Here is a 19,248-nt window from a genome sequence, read left to right on the forward strand (position 1 = left end):
CTGGCAGTTTTGAGGGCAAAGGCTTCCTGGCAGGGTAAATCTTGTTCCTGTGCATTTGGCCATGAGAGGCAGAGCCTGCTGTCTACTGGGGAACAGAGGGAAAATCTGTAAGATGTGTCACTTGCTTTACTGTTTGTCCTTCCTTCTCACATGCCCTGTTACCTGCAGTCCCTGGACAGGGCACCTGTATCTCTGTCTGATCAGAGGGATGTGTCAGGGTGTACTAGGTATTTTCACTTGCCGGACATTGAACTGATTTGCTCTACTCAAGTCTGTGGCATCCTGTTCTGCTTGTACCGGACAGCTTGAAATGCTCTGTTCCAAATGTGTAAACATGTTCTTTTCTATGATTACCTGCCTCCTGTTGTTAATGTGGACTGGGATGTCACCATGTGGTTTTGTCTGAGACTTTGAGAGGGGAAGAAACTATGTAGTGGTCTCCACTCTAACGCAGGGGGAAACTTGTTTTTTTTTTTCTGCACATTTTGAGTTTTGTAACATATCTTCTCAGCCCCCCTACTGACTAGATGATGACCCAAATTGTCATTTTTGTTCAGTTAGCCTGCTTTCTTTTCAATGATTTCTCCCCTTGGCACAGCAATGGTCATGTTTTTCCTTTTCCACACTGCATCTCCTGTAGTAGGTGCTGTGTTTTATTCCGGTCACATTTTCCCCTCCCTGATTCCTCACCTACCTGTAGGTCTTCCTGTTCTCCCCTCTACAGCCAGCATGAACACATGCTGCTCTTTAGAATACACAATGGTAAAGTTTCAAAGTCAGTGACAGAGCAGGATGGGGGTCATTGAACCATTCGCTCTAAGATCCTCCTCCCTGGAGATTCCAGTGACTCACTTCAACCAACTACAGGATGAGCCATGACTTTCTTGGCATGCTGGATACAGGACCTTCTGACAAGAGGGCCCAGGCTCAGTTGCCAGCCCCACTGCCCCATACCCTGTAAAAGTTCATGCCTTATATGGATAACAACACTGTGTTCTTGGCCAAGGACTCTCAGAGTCATCTAAGTGGTCCTTGATTCCCCTAGAGGTGGTCTTCTGTGGGCACCAGGTAGCCCCCTTTACTTTGCCCTCAGTTATTTGAGTCCTGCTGGTGCCCTCATTTGACCATGACTACTGACTCATCGTCTTTATCTCCTTCATACAATTATATGTGTGCACTGGATGACTGAGTGCCTGTGCGTGTGTGCAACTGTGGGCCCTCATGCCTGTGTGGGTGGAGGTCCGAGGTTGGCTCTGGGCGTGTTATTCTATTGCTCTCCATCCTGTGTTCTGAGACAGTTGTATTGTAGGATCCTAGAGCTCACCAGTGTGTCTCGATCAGGCCGATAGCCAGCCCCAGGAATCCTCTTCTCTCTGTCTATCAGCCCTGGGATTGTGGGAGTGCCCCGCCAGGCTACCTTTTGAGTGAGTGCTCAGGGATTTAACCTCAGAAGTTCTTGCCCTTGCGCCAGACACTTTACCAGCCACTTGCCTCCCTAGCTCGGAGCCATAAACTCTTAATTAATTGCATTCTACCTCACATAATACTAGCCCTTTCCCGAGTAATGGCACCCCGAACCACAGTGTGCTCCCCTTCCTGCCTCACCCTCTCTGGCAGGCAGTTTTCTGGATGATCAGATCAGGATGTGTTTCTCACACTCACAAGGTAGCAGGCAGCATCTTCATGAGCACTTTCGAGCATCTTAGGTGTGTGGTGCTTCTGCTGTCAAAACATGTTTCAAATGCTGGTGCTAAAAGAGAGACTCCAATTAAGCCTTGATTGTAGTTGTCATGGTGATGTGATTGGAGTACCTTTCATCAATGCAACATGATTTACCTCTAGGTCTGTGTCATGCCACCCTCTCCCAGCCCTTGTGAAATAGACATTTTCCCCCCACCCCACCATTCTTATTTTCTCTCAAGAGGGTTGGGGTACATGTTCTCAAATGTCATGACTCAGCTTGAGGCCCTGTGAGGACTCTGGACAGGAGGTGGTGGCAGAGGTGTTTTTAAATCTCATCCTGAAACCACTGTGCCAGAGGAAATCAATAACCTGCGAGAAAAAGAGATTTTTCTGACAGGATGGAGTGTGTGGTTGCCTAGGTTACCTGGAGAGAGAGAAATAGCCAGGGCAGAGGGAGACTGTCACATGAACAGCCTCATTCTACAGGATGCAGCCCTAAAGCCAGAGTGTTTAGGAGCATGCTCAGTATTTCAGAGCCTTCTCAACATGAGCAGCTTCCTGAAGGGTTCTGAGCCTGTTGTGAGATGCAAAGACAAGGAGGACAAGGACACAGGCTCTGGGCGTAAGCTACAGGGACTGTTGGATTTTTCAGTGAGGGTGTGCAGATGGGGCAGTCCCTCTCCTTCTGGTGGTAACAAGTAGAAGGGACTGTGAACACCTTTGGGGCCATTTAACCATTAGATAGATGCTATGATTTCTGTGTCAGCCATCCTGTTAATGTTGTGTCTTCTGGGTACATTCACAGATGTGGTGAAATGGAACATTGCTTAGAATCCATGGAATTCTCAAGACTGTTTACAGCACATATCTTATCTATCTATCTATCTATCTATCTATCTATCTATCTATCTATTTATCTCCTATTACACAGAACAGAGGGAATTGTGACATGTTGGAGAGAATGTTCTCAAATGTCATGACTCAGCTTGAGGCACTGTGAGGACTCTGGACAGTAGATGGTGGCAGAGGTGTAGTTTTAATTCTTTATTTTATTTTTTTACGGTTACAACAATAATCATTTATTTACAAAGGTGATTTTAGGTGATGGGAGTTAGAGAGCAAAAGGGCAGGCATGTCTGAACTGCTGGGACCCTTCCCCAGCTGGAGCAGAATTGTTTTCCTTCTTTACCTCTCAGCCAGAGCTCCTCCAATTAGCCAAACCACAAGGCAGAGAGAACCTGCTGAGAGCCTTCTCAGTACTCCAGCTGAGCTAAGCCCAGTTCCATCCTCATTCCCGTCCCTTCCTCAGATAGAACTTTCTGGCCTAGAGGGAAACAGCAAGGAAATGGAAAGCACAAGCTCTGGAAGAGAGACCTCACTATTTTTTTTTTCCAGCAAAAGAGTAATAGTGGCAAGGGTCTCAGTCAGAGCCACTGTCTTTAGGAGAAACACCCAGGAACCCAGGAGACTCAGCTCTCCCAATGCTGTATTTCTCCAGTAGGCTGGCCCTTGTTACCCCCTCATCTCTGTTGACAAAGCTGTGAACCAGAAACCAACAAAGAACACACTTTCCTCAACCTGGGTGAACGCACATGTATGGACAGATACAAATTCTTCACACTGCTAAGAAAGATCCAATCCCCGTATCTTCTAGGAGTGGGGCTAGAAGTACTGGAGCCTGAGGATGTAGGTAGGTCCTGGGCACATGGAAACGTGTGTGTGCATAAACACATATGTTGGAGACAATAGAACCAACCTGGCTCCTTGCGGGCCACACTGCTCAGCTCTGTTGAGTTCTTCAATTCAAATTCCACCAGTCCCTCTCTCTCCTGTCAGGCCTGGGTCTGGTTCTCCAACCTGAAATCTATTGGTGTTTCTAGATCCTAACTCTCAATCTAAACTTCCCAGACTCCAGTTCAGGCTGTCTCCCCAAGTCCCTGTCTCCAGGAACTCCCCAGCATGAGCCTCTGCTGGCCTTGTCTGTTATTGGCAATCCTGCCCAGAGTGGTGGCTCACGGCTCCCTTTGGGCAAGAGGACAGGAATCTTTCTCCCTGCCTGAGAATCCCAAAGGAGCCCATGAGAAAATGCTGGGTGAATGTGCAAGAGGGGTAGAGAAAGAAAACTACAGCATTTCGTCAGCTCCTCTCCAGAGAGTAAAATCCACACACTGGCTAGGCTGAGGTGCAGGAGGAGAGGAGGAGAGCTAGAGCAAGCTAAAGCTTTAGGGCAAGCTAAAGCCTAGTGTTGTTGAGGGAGATGCGGGCCTCTTCCACAGCCCGGCTCCCGGCTGCCTGGCTAGCTTATGACCCAAAATAACACACAAACTGTATTCTTTTAAACACTGCTTGGCCCACTATATCTAGCCTCTTCTACCCTAATTCTCATGTATTAATTTAGCCGTTTCTAATAATCTGTGTAGCACCATTAGGTGCACTTACCGGGAAAGATTCAGCATGTCTGACCTGGCGGCTTGCTTCATCACGTCTGGCTCTAAGAGGAGCTGCATGATTTCTGAGCTCACTTCCTCTTCTTCCCAGCATTCTGTTCTGTTTACTCTGCCTATCTAAATTCTGTCTTATCAGATGGGCCAAGGCAGTTTATTAGCCAATAACCTTCCTCCATCATTTCCCCTTTTTCTTTTTAAACAAAAAGGAAAGGCTTTAACTTTAACATAGCAAAATTACATATAACAAAATATTTATCAAGTAAGAATTACAGTTACAATATTTACATATACTTTATCTTTTATCATAACTAAGAAAAACTATAACTATCTATATATTCTTTAACTCCATCAAAGACTCCAGAAGGATATAATATTACCTAAGTAAATGAGAAGTAAGAAACTTCCAAAACTCTAGAAACCACAGAGACATCTCGCTGCCTGGACAGTCACACAAAGTTCCTCTGTACCATTGGGGCATCCATCTTCAGCCTACAGGCCTATAGTTTCCAGCAGACATTTGCATGAAGCAGGAAATTTCAAAGGCAGTTCAGTCACTATCTGCTGTGTCCTGCAGAATGTCTCACAGACTCTTTCATGAATCAGGAATGCTGAAAGGTCATCTCACCTTTAGGCAAGTTCAGCAGTCCTCTCTCTGAGGGTTCTCTGTGTCCAGTTTATGCAATAATCCAGGCAAGAGCAGTTTCTTGCCCTAATGGCTATCAAACTCCATAAGGAGCCTCTTAGATGCCCATCTTCCTTTTGAAGTAGATTGGTACTGCCAGGAGCAGACGTTTCTCATTGTCATGAAAACCCTAAGTTATTAAAAGATTAAATGCCATATTCTACAGTCTTTGAAGGATATGAAGAATGTCTATCTAACTGAAATATAGCTCCATATATCTAGAAAATCTAACAGGACTACAAGCCTAACTATTATCAATGATTATCTGTTAACAACCTATATTTCCTAATTATACATTATATTTTTAAATGAACTACACAATCACAATACCTTAATCAAGATCAAAAATACATATACATATAATAATATTGACCTTAAATTTCTATTAATAAGGCAAAATTTATACAAATGCAAATTACTCATATCTATACCATATCCTCCTTTAAATGTAAAAGAACATTTATAAACAATATTTGGGAATATGGGCGCAGCTATTTCTCTCCAAACTGCTTCCTGCTGAATGGGGGCGCTGTTATTTAGTTTTTTTTATGGGATAACCTGTGTGCTCGATTCATCTCAGTCAGCAGTCAAGTGAAGTAATTTTTTGAAGGTGTTCACAGCAATCCTTCAGGAGGGCGTGGTCCATCATACCATATTGGAATAGAAGAAATCCACAGGGTCTCACCCTCTGTGAAAACAAAAGAAAAAACTCCTTTCCAAAGCATCATGTCCTTAGATCCAAATTCCGAAGTCAAGGCATTTTCAAAATATCTATGTTAGATTAGTTCAGCAGCATTTATAAACAAATATCTTTTAGCAGCTGTTGCTCCTTCCTCAGCAAACAATTCAAAGAGAACATAATAGCACACAGTATCAAGATTCTCTGTGTATTTTCCATCTTTGTGCGGCTTTGTTTTAACCTCTATTTCATTTATTTTTACTTTTATTATTTTTTTTTGAGACAGGTTCTCTGTATATCTTTGTCCTGGAATAACTCTGTAGACCAGGCTGTCCTTGAACTCTCAGAGATCCCTCTGTCTCGTCTCTGCCTCCCAGGCATTGGGATTAAAGGCGTGTGCCACCACACCTTGAAGTCACAGAGGTCAAACTACCTCTGCCTCCCAAGTGTTGGGATTGTGTACTACCACACCCAACTACTCTCTTTCTTCCTTTTTTTCTTTTTTACTTTAAGAACTTTAACTTTTAGCCAGCATATATTTTTAACACACTGGAAATCATTTAAAGGATTTTTTTTTGAATCTCTCTTTACTGTATCTCTCTCTCTCATTCTGACCACATGAGCCTTTAAATTACTGACCAATATGGGTAGGATTAAAGCCGTGGCTTTGCTGGCTAGATCCAGCCCATTCCTTAGCTTTCCAGCTTCATGGCAGAGGTACTGCTGGAGCCATTTTTATCGCCACAACTCTGTGGTGTTTCAAAGTCCCTGCTAGCAAGCACGTTTCAGCATTCTGCTCACAGATCACACTCATTTGGACTGACTGCCTGAAAGAATCAGAGTTTGCCCTGGCAGGACAGACCAGAAAGCCAGCATTTTAAATAAAACTGCACAACTTTTTTCCTGCTACAGCTGAAAACCGAAAACCATGCGTTCAGCTTTTATCAATACCATTTAAGTGTTTCATGGCAGGACCTCTTAATGAGCTGCAGGGTTTTGCAGCTAAAGCTGAGTCAGGAAGCCTCTCTTAGATGAGAGCACTTGCTTGCCTCTAGCAAGCAGAGCAGACCCAAGAAATTGCTGCTACTAAGAAAACATGCTTTACTCTATTCTTTCCCAAGCTTTCTCAGGCTTTCTGTGGCCTAAGCTATCCACGTTGGGTGCCATCCTGTTGAGGGAGCTTCTGGCCTCTTTCCACAGCCGGGCTCTTGGCTGCCTGGCTAGCTTATGCCCCAAAATAACAACACACAAACTGTATTCTTTTAAACACTGCATGCCCCATTATATCTAGCCTCTTCTAGGCTAATTCTCATGTATTAATTTAACCCATTTCTAATAATCTGTGTAGCACCACTAGGTGCACTTACCGGTTAAGATGGCGGCTTGGTTCATCGCTTCTGGCTTTGAGAGGAGCTGCATGATTTCTCAGCGCACTTCCTCTTCTTCCCAGCATTCTGTTCTGTTTACTCCGCCTATCTAAATTTTGCCCTATCAGATGGGCCAAGGCAGTTTCTTTATTAGCCAATGACCTTCCTCCATCGTAGTGGTGCCTACGAAGACTCTGGGGAGCCAGAGGGGTCCTCTCTCAGACCCTGGGAGAAGACTGCACATTGCCAAAGTACTGTGGGCAAGGAGGTAGGGCCAAATGACCCAATTGTGCAGACTAGTTCTGCTCGGAGGCCCAGGAGGAAGGATTTCATAAGACAGCAACAAAATCAAAACACTTGAACAGAGCTATGGGGCTGGGCCCAGGCTTCCAGATTCACCCTGTTGTTTGTAGAGGTCAAAGAAGGCTACAGAAGGTAGGGTTTGACAGAGGAGCCAAAGGCTGGCACTGAGAGCTGGGGAAGGCAAGCAGCAAGGACCAAGGGATTAGGAAAGCTGGAATCCCAGGAGTCTCTTAATAGCGGCATTGATGTCCCCACCTGTGGCGATCAGGGCCTGTAGGTTAGCTTCACGGTTGACAAAGCCCATGGAATTGAGCTGCTCCAGCTGCTGCTGAAATCTCACTTCTGGCATCGGCACCTGTGAATTTCCACTTCCAGCCAGAAGCTGGATCATCTGCTGCTGGGCACTGGAACCTGCCGTGGGAGGAGGTGTGCCTGGTAGGCCTGGGGAGGGCGTGGGGGCCTCGGCTGCAGACCCAGAGTTGCCTGCCAGGGGTACAGGGATCCGGGATGTTCCAAAGGAGCCAAGGCTTGGTACCAGCCCAGGGACTTCAGTTTGTAGGATCTGTAGGCCCTGCTGGATCTGCAGCAAGGCCTGCATGGCCCGGGGATTGGTGAGGTTGGAGAGCGACTCTGTGTTCTGCATCTGCTGCAGGAACACAGGGAGCTGCAGGCGGAGCTGCTCCTGAAGCTGTGGATTCCCCGCAAACAGTGGGACATTCACCATTACCTGAGCAGCAAAGTCAGGGTTCTGGGCGAGTGTCTGTATCATGCTGCGCATGTAAGGGGCTGAGATCACATTCTGCATCAGCTGGGGGTTTTCAGAGATCTGCTGGAGGAGCGCCTGCATTTCTGGGCTGTTGAACACCCCTGACCCCAGGCTAGCCGCATTGATCCCAAGGGGGTTCGAGACTGTCGGGTGCACCTGGCTGGTCCCCGATCCTCCGGTGCCCTCCCCACCGGACCCGGGGGCCTGGGAGGTGGGGGGCGAGGAGCTCCAGGGGTTAGGGAGGGGCTCTCGATTCTCAGTCCGAAGAGGCTGGGAAGATGTGCTGCTGGAGTTCCCGGCCAGGGAAGAGAAGGGATTGTTGCCAAACTGTTCCCGAGCAGCTGTGAGCATGGGCTCCTGGAAGTCGGTGTACATCCGGCGGAGGGCATTATATCCTCCAGGAATGCTTTCCAAGTTGCTGAGGGCCTGGTCCTGGTTCCGCATCATTTCTTGCATCATGGCTGGGTTCCGAGCAAGCTCCATTGTCTGTCTCATGAGCTCGGGGTTGTTGAGCATGTGGCTGATCTCAGGGTTCCTCTCCATCAGCTGTTGCATCTGGGGGTTAGCCATGATCATGTGGCGCATCAGGTCAGGGTTTGACATCATATCCTGGACCAAGGGGTTCTCCATGATCTGTGTCAGCATCTCAGGGTTGGACATGAGCTGTCTCTGCATCTGTTGCTGTAGCTCCATGAAGTTGGCAGAACCCAGGCCCAGACTGCCTAGACCAAGGATGCCCCCAAAGCCAGAGAGAATAGATGCAGTGGCACTTGGGGGCCCCTCTGCAGCCACTGGAGAGGGTCCTCCTCCATTGCCAGAATCTGAAGTGGCATTGCCAGAGCCGCAGGGCTGGGTGGGGGCAGCAGGGGAGGCAGGCGTGGTGGAGGGTGCAGAAGCAGAGTCGGGAGTGGATGGGGGAAAAGCAGGAGTGGCCACTGGATCTTGAGCCTTCTGAGGGGCCTTGATGACTAAATGGACCGTGAGCCCATCCTTGATCCCATGCTGGTTTAGTGTGTCTCCATCCTTGAGGATCTTACCTGCAAAGAACAGGATCAGCTGATCCGGCTGAGCCTTAAACCTCCGGGAGATTTCCTCCTTGAACTCCTTGACCGAGGCTCTATCGCAGATCACGATCTCTTCCTTGTCCTTGGGGGTCTTGACGGTGACCCGAATCTGGGGCCTCATCTCTGCCCCGCTCGGCTCTGTCATGCTGCCGCTCGGCTCTGTCATGCTGTCGCCCGGCCGCTCGCCAGCCCACGAGAGGTGTAGTTTTTAAATCTCTTCCTGAAACCACTGCGCCAGAGGAAATCAATAGCCTGCGAGAAAAAGGGATTTTTCTGACAGGATGGAGTGTGTGGTTGCCTAGGTTACCTGGAGAGAGAGAAAGAGCCAGGCAGAGGGAGACTGTCACGTGAACAGCCTCATTCTACAGGATGCAGCCCTAAAGCCAGAGTATTTAGGAGCATGCTCAGTATTTCAGAGCCTTCTCAACATTAGCAGCTTCCTGAAGGGTTCTGAGCCTGTTTGTGAGATGCAAAGACAAGGAGGACAAGGACACAGGCTCTGGCCACAAACTACAGGGACGGTTGGATTTTCAGTGAGGGTGTGCAGATGGGGCAGTCCCTCTCCTTCTGGTGGTAACAAGTAGAAGGGACTGTGAACACCTTTGGGGCCATTTAACCATTAGATAGATGCTATGATTTCTGTGTCAGCCATCCTGTTAATGTTGTGTCTTCTGGGTACATTCACACAAGCATTGAAATGTAACATCGCTTAGAACCCATTGAATTCTCAAGACTGCATACAGCACCTGTCTTGTCTGTCTATCTATCTATCTATCTATCTATCTATCTATCTATCTATCTATCATCTGTCATCTATCTATTTGTAGGGTACAGGACAGAGGGAATTGTGACATTTCACACACCACATATTTACTTGGATAATGTAATTCTAAGTGAGTTTTACTATATATATACATATGTGCATACACACATGAACACATATATGCATGTAAATATTGTCTTCAGTGTGCATAGCTGCATTCCATGTAAAATCACTAACAGATGTGCCCTGAGAGTTGACCCCAAAAGCCTGAACAATGGATTCCAAGCAGAATCCCAACATGGAGCTTGAGAATTACAATGCCTGCTGAAGGTGTGTCCCCAAATCCAGATAAAACAGGAAAAGAGAAATGGGCCACCATTGCTATAGCTCACTGACTCTGACGGAAGTTAAGACCGGGATGGAGAGGCACCATGTAGGTGCCTGTCAAGGAATGGATCAAGAACATGGTGAATGCCCCTGAGCTGTAGCATTTCATCCTGCCTGATCAGCACCATGGGCCAAATCCTGCCCCATTCATAAGTCTGAGCTAGTCAAACCTACAGGAGCTCACTTCATGTGGGAACCATCACAGTGTACATGGGACCAAATGTGAATATCAAGCTCTGAGAGAAGAGAAGTCGGAACAAGCTTAAAGGGTATGAAATTTAGTCGGTTGTGTAGGGGAACCCAGACATTCTGCCTTCAGTTTCTATTATGTTTTGTTTTTGTTTTGAGCTACACAGTGTAGTTATGGCTGTCCCAGAATTTATAAGTAGACAAGAGTGAAAGAAAATTCAGAGATTTCTCTGCCTCCATGTCTTGTATGCTGGGATTACAGGTGAGATCTACCATGCTTAGCCCTGTCTCCATTCTCCATGTCTACCTTGTTGGTTGAGAGGAAACAGCCATATGTAAGACTTATCGATGCATTCTGTAACTACTGTGGTGGTCTGAATGTTCTCATAGACTCATAGAGAGTGGCATTTTTGGAGGTGTGGCCATGTTGAAGTATGTGTGGACTTGTTGAAGAAGTGTTTCACTTGGTGGTGGGCTTTGAGATCGGAGAAGCTCAAGATAGACCTAGTGGCTCACTAATTACCTCTTCCTGACAATAAACTAAACCTCTGCGTGTAATCCTGCTCAAAGTAACTGTTTTCTTTCATAATGTTTGCCATGGTCATGGTGTCTCTTCACAGCAATAAAATCCTTTTTCCTAGAGGTAGCCCTAGAAGGCGTCTCTGAAGACACATTCATTGTGCCCTCATGATTCCATGCTTACCTTCTATGGCAGACCTACCTCTTCCCCAACATGTCTTTTGTCCTTCTGTCCCTGGGATCCTTCCTCTTTCTCACCTCCCTTTGAACAAAGCTCAATCAGTGCTCCCTGTTTTTACAATGATGAACTCCTTCCTTCACAAACTTGCTGAGAAACATGCAGAAGTCCGGGCATATGTAAATCCCCCCATGAATACAGCCTTACTTTTGCTGGGTGCCTAAATGGGTTCTTGGCACAGTCCAGGTTCAGGATGCTGTGACTGACATGTTCTGAAGAGCATCCATACTAGGATCTCTCCACCTTCCCTAGTGCATCCTTGGAGCTCAATGTGGATTTTAAGAAAATACAGCAAGATGTCTACTGCATCCTGAGTGTTTGCTGCACATATGAGGAAGGATCCATTTTCTTGCTTTTGCATGCACCTGGGCTGGTGAGAGACACACTACCACTGGCCTAGGCTCTAGCACTGTGCTTGAGAGAATGTCCCATGGGTGACATCTGGACAATAAAGTAGAAGAGAATGGAGAGATGACTCCTTGACAGGATGTGAATATTTGTCCAGCAGGTTGCACATATGTGGTCCAAAGCCTTTCAAACTCATACTGAGCCTGACTTCACAATCATGATACCTTCAGCATTCCATATGTTCCATTCACAAATCTTGTCCCACTTGTTCTCAGGCTAATTCTGAGGATGTACAGTGTGGCTTGTGTAACTGTGAAGAAACCCAAAAAGTGCCCAGGAAGTTTTGTGAGCATAGTAAAATGCAGATGGCCTGGCACTTGGCAGCAGCATATACCACTCTTCTGTTGAAGGGGAGAGGCCCACTTGTTTGTCCTGGTTTCCCAACTAGCTTACATCTGAAATAACCATGCAGAAATTTTATTAATTAAAACACTTCTTGGCCCATTATCTCTAGCCTCTTATTGGCTAACTCTCATATCTTAATTTAACTCATTTCTATTAAACTACATATCACCACGAGTTTGTGGCCTACCAGGAAATATTCAGTATGTCTTTCTCTGGTGGCTCCATGGTGGCTCTCTCTCTACCTTCCTTCCCAGCATTCAGTTCTGTCTTCGCCAGCTACCTAAATCCTGCCCTCTAAGGAACAAAGCAGTTTCTTTATTCATTACCCAATGAAAGCAACACATGAACAGAATTAACTCCTACACCATTTCCCTGTTTCTGTTTAACAAAAAGGAAGGCTTTAACTTTAACAAAGTAAAATTGCATATGACAACACAGTTATCAAGTAAGAACTACAGTTACCATATTTATACTACTTCATCTTTTATCATAAAAAGGAAAACTACAATAATATCTATCTGTTCTTTAACTCCATCAAAAACTCCAGAAGCATATACTATTACCTAAGTAAACAGGAAGTGCATTGTAAGCAACTTCCAAACTCTAGAAATGACAGAGTCATCTCACTGCCTGGACAGTCACCCATAGTTCTTCTTTATCGTTGGGCCATCCATCTTCAGCCTAGAGGCCCATAGTATTGAGGAGACTTTTCCGTGAAGCAGGAAATTTCAAAGACAGTTCAGTCGCTTTCTTTGAAAGAGATTAAGAATGCCTATCCATCTGAAATATATCTATGCACATCTGGAAAATCTAACTAACATGACTGCAAACTTGACTATTATAGATGACTATCTATTAATTAATATTTCTTAATTATACATTTTATATTTTAAATAAACTACACAATCACAACACCTCAATCAAGAGCAGAAATATACATATAATAAGATTTATCTTATTATATTAATAAACCAAGATCCATACCAATTTGAAGTATATATATATATATATCTTATATCTCTTTTAAATGTAAAAGAACATTTGTAAACAATATCTGGGAATATGGGCACAGTTATTTTCCTCCATACTTCTTTCTACTGTATGGGGGCACCATTAATCAGGTCTTTCATGGTGTGTCCTGTGTGCTAGATTCATCTCAGTCAGCAGTTGTGCGAAATAATTTTTCGATGGTATTCATGGAAACCTTTCAGGAAGTCCATGAAACCATACTGGGGTGGAAACAATATGCAGGTTTTCATCTTATGTGAAAACAAAAGAAGAACCTCTTTTCCAAAGCACCATATCCTTAGACCCAAATTCTGAATTCAAAATACATTTATAATATACTACCATATAATATAATATATGCTGGTTTAGCTTAGCAGCCCATATAATGAAATATCTTTCTGTACTTAGCTCCTTCAAACTCAAAAAATTCAAAAATAATACAATAACATAATGCAGACTCTCTGTTAATTTTCCATTTTTCCATGGTGTATTTTTACTCTTATTAATTTACTCTGTCTCTTTAAAGTCTTTACCCCTTTTCTAAAGCATTAATTTTATTTTATGACTTTCTATACTCCTTTTCTTCTCTCTCCCAAGCCTATGTACATTTATTCAACACTGTGACCTATTTCATGTTTGTTCATGTCTGAATCTGTCCTTTTGTAAATCTGTAATTCTTTACTGTCCTGGAGTACTTCTTAAAATGCTAAGTGCTTCTTAAAAACTATACGGTACCATCTGTTTGCCTGCCCATTCTAAAAACATAAGCTGTGCTATTATTATGTTAAGTACAGTAGTTCCTACCCAAGATCTTCACATTCCAGTATGGCAGAGCTGCTTGTGTCTCTGAGCCAAGCACACTGACCAACTCCCAGGCACAATGCTGGTCCATGTTGCCGTCAAGCAATCAGCTCACAACCTCATCCACATTCTCTGTCTCCTGCAAGAGACAGAGTTTGTGCTTGCGGCACAGTACAGAAAGCCAATATTGTAAAACTGCCTTTGTTTTCCTGCTTTGACTGCTGAGCCAGGACAATCTCTCTGTGGTTCGCTGTCATCAAACAGCAAAAAGCTGTGTTAAACTCTATATTTGTGTCTAGAATTCCTTTTCAAGCCTTCTCAGTTTTTACATGGAATTATTTAACCATGTTGAAGGCCTACCTGCCTGGTGGGTATTCCATTGTGCAGCATATAGGTATTTAAGGGTTTTTCTAAGTTTAAATAAATGGCATTTGGCTGATCTCCTTTCAAATGACTGAGGTCTCTTGTTTGTTCCTTCAATCTCCAGGCCCTTTCCTGGCTCTCACGGGGTACAATGATGCGCAAACTGTATCGAGAGAGTAATGCAGGTGCAGGCATTAGAGCAGAGGACCTGGGATCAGATTCCAGCACCCACATGTTGGCTCAGAATCAATCATTAACTCTAGTTTTAGGGAATCTGACACCCTCTTCTGATGAGGGAGGTGATGTATGCTGTGAATGTGTTGTATTGCCATTGGTTAAAAAGAAGCTGCTTTCAGCCAATAGCTTAACAGAACAAAGCCAGGTTTAAAGAGATATATTGAGAGAGTATGCAAGCGAGAGAGCTGCCATGGAGCTGTCAGGTCAGACATGCTGAATCTTTCCCCGTAAGCCACAACCTCATGTTGATATACAGATGAATAGAAATGGGTTAAATCATGATGTGAGAGTTAGCCAATAAGAGCCTAGAGCTAATGGGCCAAGCAGTAATTTAATTAATACAATTTCTTTGTAGTTATTTTGGGTGTATGATAGCCAGGCAGTTGGGAAAAACAAAAGGCCCCTCTCTCATTGTAACACTCTAGCCGAGGACTAGGGATTTGTGGGGCACCACTCAAATGCAAAGAATCCATGTCCTCCAGAGTATCACATGCCTTTTTATCACCTCCAGTCCCTTACATGCAGAAACACACACACACACACCGAAATAAGGGTTTTTAAAATCTTCTTTTTCTTGATTCAGTAAGTTTCCAATACTCTAAATGTCCTTATTTATGCAATTTTTTGTTTTATGGAAAATAAAATTGTTTCTCATATAATATATCCTGATTGTGGTTATCCATCCCTCTACTCTTTCCATTTCCTTCCAACCTTACCTCCTCACCAGATCCACTCTTTTTTGTCACTCATTAGAAAAGATCAGCCTATAAACAGATAAAAAGAAATCAACAAAATAAACTAGGATAGAGACAATCTATTATGTCCAAGATGGACATGGCAGTCCAACATGAGAAGAGTCCTGACAGCAAGCACAACTTCAGGGGCCCCCTTGTTCTCATAGTCAGGAGTCCTACATAAATACTAAGCCTGTTTGATATCTGTAACATATATTCAACAGACCTAGTATAGATTCTGGTCAGCCTTGTGCATACTCACTAGTCACAGTGAGCTCATATATATGTTGCTTAATTTTCTGCTGGTGTCTTCTATCCCCTCTGGTTCTACACTCTTTAACCTCCTTTTCCATGGCATTTCCTGAGCTCTGGTGGAAGAGTTTTGGTGGAGACCTCTAATTTAGGCTCTCTCTCTCCATATAACATCTCACTGTGGAACTCTGCATCTGTTCCCATGTGCTGTTGGAAGAAGCCTCTAGTGACTGGATAAGGCACTGATCAATGAGTAGAACAGAATATCATTAGGAAAGATTTCAATGATTTTTCTTAAGAGAAGTGGTGTTTGGTCTTACCTTAGATCTCTTGACTATCTTGGTTCTTGGTTAGCCGTGCAGTGTCTGCTATGGATTCCTTCTCGTGTAGTATACCTTAGGATGACAAATCAGACATTAGTTGGCTACTCGGCCATTTTCTGTTCCACCATTGCATATTTGGCAGGCAGGATGGATTGTAGGTCAGAGGTTTAGTGCCTGCCTTGGTGTCTACCTTTCTCTTTCCTTAGCCTGAAAGGGACATTCCTGCACCAAAGAGACTAGAACACTGTGGTGTAAGTTCCTTATAGTCCACAGTTCAAATTCTCCATGTTCATTGAATTGTGTGGGTACTGTCAGGTTTCAGAGTACAACCATTTGTCTTAGAAACAGTCTAGATTGATCTTGACTTCTCAGCAGTCCTCATTGTCTGCTCTTTTCAGCGAGTCTGGTTTTATCCCATGCCTTTTCAGACCCAGGCCAGCTGGCCTTGGTGAGTTCCCAATAGAACATCCCCATTGTCTCAGTGTGTGGGTGTACCCCTTGCAGTCCTGAGTTCCTTGCTCGTGCTCTCTCTCCTTCTGCTCCTGATTTGGACCTTGGGATTTCAGTCCGGTGTTCCAATTTGGGTCTCTGTCTCTGTCTGCTTTCATCGCCCGATGAAAGTTAATCTCCAGGAGGATGACTATATGTCTTTCTTTGGGTTCACCTTCTTATTTAGCTTCTCTAGGATCACGAATTATAGGCTCAATGTCCTTTATTTATGGCTAGAAACCAAATATGAGTGAGTACATCCCACTCCACTGGGTTTTGATCCTACTGCAGGTATGGGCTTTGTAGGAGCCTAGGCAGTTTGGATGTTTACCTCACTAGACCTGGATGGAGGAGGGTGGTCCTTGGACTTCCCACGGGGCAGGGAACCCTGATTGCTCTTAGGGCTGATGAGGGAGGGGGACTTGATTGGAGGAGGGGGAGGGAAATGGAAGGCGGTGGAGGGGAGGAGGCAGAAATCTTTAATAAATAAATAAATAAATAAATATTTAAAAAGTGAACCAGCATAGGCAGAAGTGCTTGATAAACTGTAAAGTGCTGTAACCAACCAAACACTGTGATAGTGCTCACATAAAATGTGTTTCCCACAAAAAAAAAAAAAGAAACAGTGTAGATTGAGGATTTCTATCAGACCCTCTTTGCTAAGACCTCAACTAAATGCAAATCAGTCCCACGACTTCAAGCCTTGGCTGGCTTCAAAAATGGCCAGTTGAGACTCAGTATCCATCTGCTATTTCTAGGAGTCCCTATTAGAAAGACCTTCATAGATTCCAGGAAGTTTTCAATGTGCTAGATTTCCACACCAATCCCCAAATGCCATCAATTTGAAACTTCTCTCTTCACACTCTCTCCCTCCACCCTATCACTCCCATCAAATTCTCCACACCATTACCAATCTCCCCTTCCCCCAGTCTTACTTTAAAATTTAATTTCCCTCTTTCCCAGAGATCCCCTTTACTAAACTAGTCCCTTTACCTAACTTCTCTCTTGGTCTAAGGATCATAGCTTGGTTATCATTTAGTTATGTTTTTTTTTTTCCTGAGAGAAGATCTCAACATGTAGTTCTAACTGTCCTAGAACTCACTGTGCAGTCTAGGCTGGTCTGGAATGCACAGCGATCCCTCTGTCTCCCTCATGGTGGCAAGGAAAACTTTTACTACCATCTACTATAGGTTATCATTTACTTAAAGGATAATTTACACTTTAAGTGTGCTCCTACTATATTTATCATTCTGCGTGTGGGTTACCACACTAAGGTGATTTTTCTTCTATACCCATTTGCCTGTAAATTTCATATCTTTAAAAAGCTGAGTAATCTTTCATGTTGTAATTGTTCTGTATTTTTATTATCCAATCTTCTTTTGACAGACATATACCTTGTTTCCAGTTTCTGGCTATTATGAATAGAACAGCAAGGAACATGGTTGAGGAAATCTCCCTGAGACAGGAAGAAGAATCCTTTTGGTGTATGCCCAAGAGTGTTATAACGAGTTCTTGATCTAGGTTGAGTTCCAGTTTTCTGAGGAACTGGCATATTGAATTCCAGAGTGGTTGTGGAAGTGTGCACTCCCACCAGCAACGGGGGGGAGTTCCGCTTGCTCCATATTCTTCACTGCATAAGCTGTCATTTTTGGGTTTTTATTTTTTTCATTTATTTGACATGCAGATTACAGTTTCTGCTCCTTTCTCTCCTCTCTTCCCTTCTGCACTTCCTAACCCCCATCCACTTCTGTTATATGGTGGACAACCTTGAGAGATTTTTATCTGTGGAATCATCCCTGCATATCTGGGATGGAGCCTACTTGAGTATAATGAATGTGTTTTTTTTCTAGGTGTTCTTTTATTCTGGTTGCCAATATTTTGTCATATTTGCATCAATGAGGAAGATTTGTGCATAATTCTCTTTCTTTGTTGCATCTTTGTGTGGTTTGGGTATTAGGGTAGCTGTAGCCACATAAAAAGAATTTGCTAATGTTCTTTCTCTTTCTATTATGTGGAACTATTTGAGGACTATTGCTGTTAGTTCTTTTTTGAAATTCTGGTATATTTCTTTGATGAAAACATCTAGCCCTGGGTGTTTATTTATTTATTTTTCTTTGGTTTGGAAATTTCAATGGCTGCATCTCTTCATTAGGGGCTATAGGCATCCTGAAATTGTTTATCTGGTCTTGGTTTACTTTTAGTATGTAGTACTTATCCTGAAAATTGTTCTTTTCTTTCAGATTTTACAATTTTATGGAGTACAAGTATGACCTAATGATTCACTGAATTTCCTCAGTGTCTATTTTTATACCATCCTTTTTGTTTCTGATTTTGTTAATTTGGATATTCTCTCTGCATTTTGGTTAGTTAGGATGAGGGTTTGTCTATTTTGTTGATTTAAATAACTCACTCTTTGTTTCGTTGATTCTTTGTACCTTTCTATTTCTTTCTACTTTATTGATTTCAGTTCTCAATTTGATTACTTCCTGCCATCTATTCCTCATGGGTTAGTTTGATTCTTTTTGTTTTAGAGCTTTCAGGTGTACTATTAAGTCATTGGTGTGAGATTTATTCAAATTTCTTTTGAAAAAGAATCAATTTTTAAAAATTTCATTGTTTTAGGATTTTTCTTTCTTTCTTTTTATTTATTTATTTATTTATTTATTTATTTATTTATTTATTTATTTAAGATTTCTGCCTCCTCCCTGCCACCGCCTCCCATTTCCCTCCTTCTCCCCCAGTCAAGTCCCCTTCCCTCATCAGCCCTAAGAGCAGTCAGGGTTCCCTGCCCTGTGGGAAGTCCAAGGACCACCCCCCTCCATCCAGGTCTAGTAAGGTGAGCATCCAAACTGCCTAGGCTCCCACAAAGCCAGTACGTGCAGTAGGATCAAAACCCAGTGCCATTGTTCTTGACTTCTCAGCAGTCCTCATTGTCTGCTGTGTTCAGCAAGTCCGGTTTTATCCCATGCCTTTTCAGACCCAGACCAGCTGGCCTTGGTGAGTTCCCGATAGAACATCCCCATTGTCTCAGTGTGTGGGTGCACCCTTCGCGGACCTGAGTTCCTTGCTTGTGCTCTCTCTCCTTCTGCTCCTGATTTGGACCTTGGGATTTCAGTCCGATGCTCCAATGTGGGTCTCTGTCTCTGTCTCCTTTCATCGCCTGATGAAGGTTAATATCCAGGAGGATGACTATATGTTTTT

General features: G+C 43.9%; 3 protein-coding genes across 6 annotated transcripts in view; 2 read left to right on the forward strand and 1 right to left on the reverse strand.

Annotated features, from left to right (window-relative positions):
- LOC126494808 (protein FAM104A-like) overlaps positions 1-19,248 on the forward strand; it is a 185,565-nt gene that overhangs the window by 128,532 nt on the left and 37,785 nt on the right. The gene's annotated exons all lie outside the window — the stretch shown is intronic.
- Positions 1-19,248, forward strand: part of LOC126494807 (protein FAM156A/FAM156B-like) — a 155,225-nt gene that overhangs the window by 79,835 nt on the left and 56,142 nt on the right. The gene's annotated exons all lie outside the window — the stretch shown is intronic.
- On the reverse strand, positions 7,364-9,136 carry LOC126494806 (ubiquilin-4-like). Its single transcript, XM_050132221.1, has one exon. It carries the CDS (start codon positions 9,134-9,136, stop codon positions 7,364-7,366), a length of 1,773 nt encoding a protein of 590 aa, XP_049988178.1.

Source organism: Alexandromys fortis, unplaced genomic scaffold, assembly GCF_014885135.2.
Source record: "Alexandromys fortis isolate MF-2015 unplaced genomic scaffold, M_Fortis_MF-2015_v1.1 scaffold_403, whole genome shotgun sequence".
NCBI lineage: Eukaryota > Metazoa > Chordata > Mammalia > Rodentia > Cricetidae > Alexandromys > Alexandromys fortis.